The 11,468-nt window shown below is 37.3% G+C and overlaps 1 protein-coding gene across 1 annotated transcript; it reads right to left on the minus strand.

Annotated features, from left to right (window-relative positions):
- Window positions 1-450: 450 nt before the first annotated feature.
- On the minus strand, window positions 451-1,227 carry LOC124454180 (uncharacterized protein F54H12.2-like). The gene has a single exon (XM_047004986.1). The coding sequence runs from the start codon at window positions 1,225-1,227 to the stop codon at window positions 451-453; it is 777 nt and encodes a 258-aa protein (XP_046860942.1).
- Between the last annotated feature and the right edge of the window lie 10,241 nt (window positions 1,228-11,468).

Genomic DNA, 11,468 nt, shown 5'->3' on the forward strand with positions numbered 1-11,468 from the left:
CAAACGGTCGGCTGGAAAAACACCGAGAAATTTTTTCCTGTTACCGGATCGGATTTCAAAGCGGTCCATATTTGTGAGGTGTTCATTTATCCAATGTAGTAATAAACGACATTTCTCTCTCCATCGATTTGTATTATATTTTCAAACTCTCCATAGCACACAAGGCTAACTGCATGAGTTGGCGGTGTCGAGAATTGTAAGTCAATGGCCAGGTTTCCTTTTTGCACAGTGTTAAAATGTTCGGATGCGCTGCACATATCGGGGTAAAGTCCGCGCCGAACAGGGCAAAACCGTTTGGGAAATCTTCACGCGTAATGCCATTGCCTGTGTCGTAATACATTTTCCCAGTGCCTGAAAACTGCGATAGAAATGCTTCTATAAATCTTGGATTCGCGCCAAAGGACAAATTGATTGGTTTAAACGGTACAGATTCACCATTTATTGAAATGCCTAACGATGAAATGTTGAAATGTTGGAAATTGAATGGGTTCTTTTATAAGCTCCGTTGAATGACGCACTTTCAACAAGACCGAAAACAAACGATTTAGGCACTAAACCATTGAAAAGGTTATCTTTTTGCAGTGAAGGGTTTCCAGAAGGAATAATAAAACTTTTACAGTCCACACGTCTTACGGGGTAAATGGCTGGACCTTTTTTCAGGGCAACTTCGTGAGCCAGAGATATACTAGGATTCACTTTGACTTTACGAACTTTAAGGTATGCATCTATCAGTTTCACTCTAAAGGCTGCACCGTCCACCGATGACATTAAGACAAATTCGTCACTGGTACGGTTCATGACCACTTTCAAATCAACATAGCTAAGTAAGTAACGTTCACCAAAGAAAACATCGCAAAAGATAGGACCTGCCATATCAACAATTTTACTTCCCATGATAAACTTATTTCTTGTCTTCAAACCCCTGTTTGGACTTGCGTGAGCAGGATCTGCATTATCCATCTGACCTGCAGTATCTTTGTAAAATAACGCAGCGGTGAGCTGGGATTGTTTGGCTGACGGACCATAATTTAAAAGTGTTCCGAGATATGCACGATATGGATATGTTCCTGTTGCTTGTGTAACTAACTTTCCTTTTAGAAACACGTCAACTTGCTTGAACAAACTGTGCAAGAAATTGTTTACAGGTCCAACTTTAGTGTCATCATCGATATCCCCACCATCGGCTTTTGTTACTTTCGCTCTAGCTACCAATATTGTCTTAGACATGTCAACATAATCTTCAGTGCCGGGCGCTAAAATGTAATTGGTCCATTTTCAGATACGCTGGACACAGGTTGATGATCAATCCAATGCCCTTTTCTAAACTGACTTGTGTTGGTGGGACAGAAAATAAATCAAGTTCGGTTTTGTACATTCTGCAGATTTTGGATGAACGAAATCCATATTTAGCCGAAAATGTCCTCTGCTTCTTTAGCTGCTTTACGTCTCTTGGCTGAACTGTGAATGGCAATGGAAGTCGTCGCCTTTCTCTTTTTAGCTGGTTTTCTTGACCGTTTCTTTGAAGACTTTCCTCTTCCTGTTTGAGCAAACTGCTGCATTCTGTTTACAGCCATTTTCCCCACATCTTTAGCAGCCTGATTTACTCGCGATTTTGCAGACTCTTTCACACTTTTCCCCGAGATAACATCGCCTAAAACGTTTGCTCCTGTGTTAAGAGCAATTTTACCCAGAGCTTTTGCACCGCTTTTTGCCAGAGGTATTACAGCCCTAGCTAAACTGCGAAATAAGCCACCAAGACCATAACCCACTTGCCCATATCCTCTTTGCCAAGGTGCTCCTTTAAACACTGGTGATGAACCGTATCCTCGTTGTTGGTTGAGATAATATTGAACATAACGATTTGTTAGAGTCATATTTCTTATGTAAAATAAGACGAAGCTTGCTTTCTGAAATGAAGTGTCACTATCGACTTCCCTCGTTCAAATGCGATGGGGTTTCCTAACTCGTCCCTTAAGAGAATTTCGATGTCCTCAAAAGATTTTGTTTGCACAGGTATGTATTGGATATTAGTGAATGTTCTTGAAACAATGTCTCCATATTTTCCTTGAATGGTAACTGCCTTTAGTAATTTTACATTGACGTCTCCAACAACTTGCGGTTGTACAATGTTGCAATATACATACATCATGACGGATCCGTGCAAATCAGAAGCATAAGGGCTTTCGGTTGTTTTTAAAATCTCTACGTCTTTTCCGCCAAAACCGAGTAAGACCGACATTCGTTGATTAAATGATATTTTGTAACCCTGTCTTACATGCACTTTAATTTTTTCTGTTCGGGGGTCAAAGCTCAATTTGATATTGTCTTTTACTTCTTTGTCAAGAGTCTCATTAACTGATTTTACTAGGTCGAAGGCTTTTTCATACAGGCCATAGTCGACAAATACCGGAGTAGGTAGACCTGTTTTGTGAGTTACATATATATGTGTATCCAAACCTTTTTTCAACGTGTACCATGTATGAGGATATGTAATTGAATACAATCCTACTTCCCAATTACCATTTAAATTCACAACGTGAGGTAGTTTTACGCGATAACCTGAAATCTTATTCTCAGGAAATACAGAGAGAGATGCATTACTAGGTAATGTCAGATAGAAGTGTGTCCCGCTCATCTTTAAGGTATAATGTGAAATGAAAAAATCATGAAAACGGTTACGTTTTATATATGTATTTCCGATGCAGGTACCCATGAATTAAATTTGTTAGGGTAGCCAGACCACTTTACAAAATATTGTACATTGCCCCCTCTACCACGTTTCTTAAGTATTTTTCAATCTCATAAACATCGTCTTTCTTGATGACTTTTGAAGTTCTTTTTCATAAAATGTTCCTTCAAGTTCGTCCCTTCATGATCTTTCAGTCTGTATACAGGAGGATTGCGCGGTATTTTTTGACTTACAGTGAAAATTTCTTTTGAAAAATTCGGTAAATACCCCTTCTCAAACCTTCGTTTTATTTTACTTATTCGTACTTGGTCACCTATATCAAACTTATATTTTACATGCGTAGGTTTATTTAATTTGCTATCACCATATAAATTTTGCCGAATTCTATCTTCATTTTCACTTGTAACGTTGATCGGTTTTTCCTTAATGCTGCGATGCATGCTATGATTATAAGAATACAGTAGATCAGGAAGCATGTCAATGTATCTCATTGTTTTGTTTGCTGTGAAGTAGCGCCACATTTTAGTTTTCAGTGTACGTATCAAACGTTCAACGATGGATGCCTTCGTCTCGTTAAATGTATTAAACAAGGTAACGTTTTCTTCTGTCAAAAGTTTCTTAAAGTCTCGATTAAAAAACTCTGAGCCTTGATCCGTTTGAATGTGTGTCGGTTTACGTCCTGATGACAAAATCTTTTTAAAAGCTTCTACCAGCGACGATCCTGTTTTCTTTTTTAATGGAACAGCCCATGCATATTTGGAAAAAACATCAATACAGATAAGAAGATAGCGATAACCATCATTATACTTTTGCAAAGATTGCATGTCTGCAAGATCCAATTGCCACTGGTCGTCAATACCACTCACTACGACACGATTTCTTTCAAACTTTCTTCGAATAGGTTTATGCAAAGAGTATGCGTCTTGTTGCATGAGCCATTCTTTAATTCTTTCACGACTAATGTCATATATTCCTTCTGCCTTTACATCGCGGTACAAACGTTCAACACCTCCGTAGCTTCCTGGGCGTTTTGGATTGAAGTATACACCGGCTAAGTACCGGTCAACGTTACTCATGACAATGTTCTCGTGATAATAATTTTGCAATTAGATGTCAATTTCTTTTAACTACTCATTATCGATGGGTTCAATGTTTTCAGTTACAGGCAGTGTTTCTTCTATCGCATTATCTGTTGGAAGTTTAATTGCGGCGGGTCCATAATTTTAACAGTTTTACTTGTGTATCCTGCTTGCAAATGACCCTCAAGATTGAGATCGTTGCGTCCGAAACTTATACCCAAGCGAAACATTTTCTGACGATTATGATTTTTATCCCTTTTTGCATTTCTATTTTCACGTTTGCTGCTACCGATCCCCATTTTCACAATGACATGGTCATAAAACAACTGAAGACAAAATGCAATAACATTGAAATTTATATTTTATTTTTTTGTCAAAGCAATTACACAGTTGATCTGTATTTCAGTTTACAACTACAATCAGCATAGTCAAAGAGATGTTGATAAAAAGGAGGACGTTTTGTCTCTGTGTACATTAACATTAGTTCTACCCAAGTAACACTAAACAGTTTGTCAAAATATGTCTTGTGAGAGTTCGAAGGTCCACTGTACTTTAGAAACTTAAAGGCTTCACATATTCCATTCCAGACATGTTCGCGATTGATTGTTTCGACTGCACGAGCTGCAAAATTGAACCACCGATCTTCCTCAGCCATCATTTCTAAAACGTTTTGATACTCCGTCCAAGGGTCTGCTTTACTTTCATCCTTTTCAGCTCTTCGTAGCTCTTGAATCTTTTTACTTATAAAATCGACGAAAATCAAATTGATAAGATCGCTGTGACTAACTTCTTCAAACTCAACAGTGTCTGCATATATCTGATTAAACATGTGTGCCATATTTTTTGTTTTTTTTCAAAACGTCCAAAAGCAATGCAACAATAAACAACGCAAATAACATTTTTTAAGACGACAGTTCGACTATATAGTTTGAAGAATGAACACACAATGACATAGATCCGGTTTATTAACCAAAAAAACATAAGGCGGATCTAATGTTACTTTGTCAATAGCATGCAACTTCCAGCTTTGTCGTATTTCCGATTTTCACGCCGTCCAATGCCATGCCATGTTTATTAAACCCTATTTCCGGTTGACATGCGCGCGCACCGATCAACTTCAGGGGACTGGAAACTAACTGGCACGGGTAAGAGCTCTGTGACAAAAGTGTGACAAAGCTGCACCTTATCTACTGATGTTGTTGTGTTAAAAAATGATCTTTCCCCTCGAATTTTGTGGAAATTGGCAAAAGTTACGGAGCTCATAATAAGTAAGGATGGTGTTGTTCGAGTAGCAAAGGTCTGTGTTGCGAGTACTACAAAGGCTCGATCGTCAGAACTATGCGTCTAGCAAGTACCGTGGTTCCAAAACCACTGGTGGAATTTAGTCTAAAGACGAAAACTCTATGAAAACCAGACAACGAAGAACTGCCGTCGTGATTGGAGACCTATTGCGACAGTCAAATAGTAAAAATTCGTGAAAATAAATTGATCAATATGATCAACGTCGGGAGTGTGATGAACATTTGTTTTTTGTTTTGTTGTGGATCGCGTGCATTTCACGTGATTGACACTTTGGGATTATTACAGAAGGGGGGAGTTGTTGTTAACATTATGAATTCGAGTGTTTTATTGAATTGTGAAGAAGTTTTTTTTGAGACGGCCTCATTGTACAATCAGTGGCGTGGTGGCAGGGGGGTCAGGGGGCCAAGGCCCCCCTAGCTGTTGATTTGGGGGGCGCTGAATTGAATACGAGTCATCAAGTTTTAAAAATGGGCTATAAAAACTTAAAAACGCATTTGAAACAGAACAGTTATTTTCACAGTTATATATTCAGTGAATGAAGTTAACTTTAGGGAATTAGGGAAAAAGTAGACAGACCAAAATGAAACCTTGTAAGGGGGTCGATTAAAGAATAAGATATTGACGAGCATTCTATAATTAGATGTTTCATTTGTGGCCACAACGCCCGCATGATTTGTCACGATGACTGTAGACAACATACATGCAGGGGAGAAACTAGAATGCTAATTGGGGGGGGGTGGGGGTGGGTGAATATTCATATATTCAGCTTTGCCCTGTTGATTTCTATTGAATATAACATCGCCAACAAAAGAAATCAACAGCAGCGCAGAGCTGAATATATGAATATTTACACCACCCCCCAATTAGCATTCTAGTTTTGCCTATGCATACACGGCCAAATTGTCCTCTTAAGGGACGCAGCAAGGCCTAAAATGTGTAATTTGTTGCCTATCTTAATCAATGTTTTTTGCTTCACTCACAGACTGTAATCGTTACTGGCATTGTATCTTATTATTAATCCGAGCGTAATTATATATTTTTTAAAAATGACAGTAGTGCAGTCATCGGTAAATTGCTATCATAATGCATAGTCTAACATGAAGTAGCCCTAAATGATACCGCAGCATGTACTGCATTGTTTGTATTGTGTTATTTACATTTTCATCGTTACGACGATTCATTTGTCATTTTCAGAGGTAAAGCAAATTATTATACGGTAAAACTTTTTTAAATCACTTAAAGCTTCTTCGTAAATGTTCAAGATTCATTTATCCGCAGTTATCGAATGTGCATAACAGCATATATTTAATTGAAATTAAGATATTTTTTAAACAACAACATTTAAAGACTAATTAAATTAATGTCTCAAAATGCAAAACTCTTATTTTGAGCAGATGTAATACCGATGTAATTCACACAACAAACATTTCATTTGATAATTCCATTTGTGTTGGGAAGTCTATTTTAATATTATTTAATGTACATCATGGATCATGGTGCAATGTTAAAGACTAACTGCAATGTCTAATTCTTTCAACACCACAAAGAGAAAAAAGTCGGGTGCTGAGTATCGAAAATGAAAGAAAGCTAGACAAGAAGAATTTGCAAAACTTGGGGGAGTTTTGCTTGATTACTTTAAGCCTATACAAAATGACCCACCATGCATTTTGTCACAAACAACAGAGGAGTTAGAATTAAAACTCAAGGAAACGCCGAACATCAGTGAAGACCTTAAACAAGTGCATGCGCAAGAAAAATCTGAGTCGACAGATGTAAACGATCAAGATGAGCATACTTTCAAATCAATCAAAAGCAATGACTCTGTTGGTGAATGCCCTGATATTGACAGCTTTGTCAATTCAAATGAACGTAAGGAAGGCGAAGGTATCTCAGAATCTGCTGAAAATGAATTGAATCGAAATATTTCTATTGATACGAAAGAAAACACGTTTGACCCTGGGACAGTTGTTGATCTTAATCTCAGCATTAGCGAAAAAAGGCGTTTACTTAAAATGAATCCATGCCAACCATCCCAGTTTGTTTTGAAACAAAGGAGGATAGTACAAGGAGATCACACTCGCTATTGCTCCCAGCAGGTTTTTTCCACGATGATGGAACAAGACGAAAATGGATTTTCTATTCACTAAGTGAAGACAGCTTGTTTTGCATACCATGCATTCTGTTTATAGATGTAACGTCTAGGTAGGAAAATATTCGGTCAAATCAAGGAAAAGCTTTTGCAAACATTGGTTTCTCCAAATGGAAAAAGCAATATATTAGAATTCTGGAGCATGAAAAATGCAATTCTCATCTAAACGCAAAAGTTGCAGAAGCTCTTTTCCTTCAAGAAAACTCAATATCGGATCAGTTTCACCACGAGGGGAAAATCGAGTCTGAAAGACGTAAAAAGGAAGTTGTTTTAAACAAAACAGTTTTGAAACGTGTGATAGATGTTATTATGTTTCTTGGAAGACAAGGGCTTTCCTTTAGCGGTCACTGTGAATAACTGACAAATTTCTATGTTAATACAGGAAACTTTTTGGAATCGCTTAAATTATTGTCAGAGTAATCAATGAGCATCTTGAGAAAGTTCGTGATCACCAAGTGAAGCAATCGACAAAGGATGGTGGTAAAACTGATGAAAAAGGAATCAAAGGACGTGGCTCATGGCTAACGTTTTTGAGCAACGATATTCAAAATAAGTTAATCAATATCATTGGTAAAGAAATATCTTCTGTATTTGTACAAAAAATACGCAACTGCAAAGCATGGGCATTGATTGCTGATACAACACCCGATATAACTCATACAGAGCAATTGAGTATATGCGTAAGGCTTGTTAATGAAACTGGCGAGTGTTCTGAACACGTTTGGTCATGCCAAAAAGCAATTGGAACAACTGCACATGACCTATACACTGCTATTACAACAATATTACAATTGCATGGAGTTTCATTTGAAAAACTTGTTGCCCAAACGGTATGACGGAGCATCCAGTATGAGCGGATGTTATAATAGTTTGCAGGCAATTATAAAAGAGAAAATTGGAAACCACATCATCTTTTTTCACTGCCATGCGCATACGCTAAATCTCGTCTTATCCGATTCAGCTTGTGTTGCTATTGATGTCATTACTCTTTTTGACTCTCTCGAAAAACTGCACGTTCTCTTTAATAATTCTCATAAAGTACACGAATTGTTTCAATCGGTTCAAAAGAATGAAAACCTCAAAATTTTTTCGATTAAACGTCTTAATACAGTTCGATGGAATGCAAGAGAATTTTGTCTAAGCGTATTTCTTTTGAGGTTCGAGTGCATCATGCGAGTGCTCCAAAAAGTAGCTGAGGAAAGATCGTTCACTGAAAGTCAGCGAGCAACAGCAAATGGATTGCAAGCAGCTTTTCAGACAAAGCAATTTGTTGCGACTGCCTGTTTTTTCCATGAAATTTTTGGAATTACTGGACCTTTAAGTCGATATCTACAGAGCGTAAATGCTGACATTGGAAAGGCAATGGATATGGTTGATAGCTCAATTTCTAGAATTCAAATCATACGTGACAAACCAGAAAAAATCATTGAAATGTCCGATTCTTTTGCGTTAGATGTCGAATGGAGGTCTACACGACCTCGTCGTCGACGACCAATGGACGGAGAACAAGCCAGAGATGATTTGGAAGATTCACCAAAAGCACAATGGAGGCGAGACACATTTTATAAAGTGCTAGATTCCATTCAATGTTCAATGAAGAATCGTTTTGAAAAGAATCGACCACTAATGAAATCATTTGCTTTATTCGCACCCAATCAATTTGACGAGCTCTCGAGCAAGTACAAGACATCTCACGATCTTCAATCTGCAGTGAAAGCCTTTTGTGATGTGTATAAGATAGATTCCGAAAGATGCGCTACTGAACTGTTAAGCTTTGCAGAAACATTTAAAAAATTTCACTGTTCTCAGTTTACAACTCAAAGTGACCATGATCATAATGAGCAGAACTTTGAAACCATTGATGATGATGATGAAAATCATTCTGATACTGTCATAAGTAAGCATTCGAATAATACGTCAATTACCGAGAAGGGTAAAACTCCGTCATTCTTAGATGCCTTGAGGCTGCTTTGTTTTTCAAAGTACCATTTAGTCGACGCATACCCAACATTATGCACAGTTTATTCAATTGCAGTGGCCATACCCATTAGCTCAACAACTGCTGAACGTTCTTTTTCTTCGCTGAAGAGAGTAAAAACGAGGATACGAAAAAACGTAACAGACATATAATTGCTTGATGAAACTTAGTTTTTAAGTTACTTTCTTTTTATGAAGATTCATGTTTGTGTTTTATAAAATAAAAATAACTAAAATACTTGAAAATAGCTATAAGAAAAGGTGAAAGGGGCGCAAAATTTTTGTTGTCCACCGCAGTAAAAACTATGCCACCACACCTCTGTGTACAATGAAAGTTCAAAAATAAATATTTAAACCAACGTCAATTTCAAAATTATGTGCTCGAGAATAAAAATACAGAATGAGATTCTGTCTGAGGGTGACTTTGAAATAAAGTCGAAAATTTACAGTTTATTTCTCGTCTTGTTTTGATTCATATTTTGCAATCTCAAGATGTCTTGCTTCTTTGGAATTTGTTTTATATTGTACTGGATTTTCGCACACAACTTTATACACGAAGTAAACGCCAGAGCTGGCGTCTTGTTATACGATGTTTACAGAGATTTTCCTTTTAAACCCACTGTATCGTATTACGCACAAAATCTTACATGTCATCAATAAATTTTGTAACCTAAAAGTTTTAGAGTATTTCAGTCTGGTGAAGACGAAACGTTAATATTAAGAAAATCTTCTATCCATGGTCTTATTGAAATTTTAATGCTGGGCAATGAGATTCACATTGAGAAATTTTGAGGAATAAATTTCGACATTGTATCGGCGTCGATTCTACGTTGTTTTGATGACGTCAGTGAAACAACGTCGATTCGATTGGCGTTTTCGACTTTGGATCGACGTCCATTCGACGTCAGTTACATGATTGTATACGTGACTTAAATATGCAATGTGTAAAGTCTTTATGTCTACTTACATCATCTGGTAAAAACCGTTTTAATGGAGGTGGGAAAGTATTATGTATGCAATGATATGCAGCATTTATGTGGTCGGCACTAGATCATGGTCAACTAACGTACGCGCCCACATATTATTCTTAATATGTCAGCGGTAAGTAACAATTGACGAATATTCATGTATAGACCCATTGCATGTGACGTCACAATCCCAATGACGTTACATGTGGAGGACAAGCAAACGCGACATGTAAATAACAAAGCAATATTATTGTTAAGGATGGTTAACTTTTGCGTAATTTATGGCTGTTCGAAGCGTGCTGATAGGGATAAGGAATTACGTTTTTATCGCATACCAGCTGTGAAAACCAATGCAAGCAAAATATTGCAAGATTTACACAAGGAACGTCGTTCTTTGTGGCTTCGAAGAATTTGTCGGGCAAACATTGATGATTCTAAATGCACGTATTTACGAGTGTGTAGCCTTCATTTTGTTAATGGTAAGCCATTGAGTTAAAAAAAGCTTTGTTGTGTTCGTTTGTGTCATTTTATACCATTTGTTGTTTTGTTCACAATGGCAGGGAAACCATAGGCTTTAACGGAAAAACTAATCCAGACTGGGCTCCATCTCAAAACCTTTGACATACATATGTCGAAAAAATTGATGTCGATCGCTATGCTCGTATTTGGAAAGAAATAAAAACGAAAAAAAGTGAATCCGTTGAAACAGCAGTGACACAATCGACCTTGACAACCCATCTTGTAGACGAAGAACACGGAGTCGTATCAGCCACATCTGCTTCATTGTCAGAATAAGAATCGAACACCAAATATTCACAAAGAGAACTGAGTTTGGATAAAATAACTGCAATGAAGAGCGAGATAAATGAAAGCCACTTACTTCAACCTAGAATTGTCACAAAAACTGGACAAAATGACCTACTTATCTGAGAGAGCATTTGTTTTAGAGCTATACACCGCCTTACAATGCATATAAAAATGCTTTCTTACCGCATACTCGGGAAATTTCAGAATTCTTAAAACTACGATTTGATGGGACATCCTAGTTTTTTGAAGACTGTAATGGCTTACGATGTTTCCGAAAGGTGTGATTATGATTCTGAAAATACTTTTTAATTTTACGTAAACAGAATTATCATCATGTTGCACTGTTGCACTAATATATGCATTAATTTTATACCTCTTTCATTTCTATAGCTCTCTGTCTATTTAGCTTTGTGTGTTCATCAATATCTTCACCTTGGTGACACTGATTATGCAGGCCACCGGTAGATATGAATGGCATTCCTTCGAAAGATAAGGAA

The sequence above is a fragment of the Xenia sp. Carnegie-2017 genome, unplaced genomic scaffold (assembly GCF_021976095.1).
Source record: "Xenia sp. Carnegie-2017 unplaced genomic scaffold, XeniaSp_v1 HiC_scaffold_3, whole genome shotgun sequence".
Taxonomy (NCBI): domain Eukaryota; kingdom Metazoa; phylum Cnidaria; class Anthozoa; order Malacalcyonacea; family Xeniidae; genus Xenia; species Xenia sp. Carnegie-2017.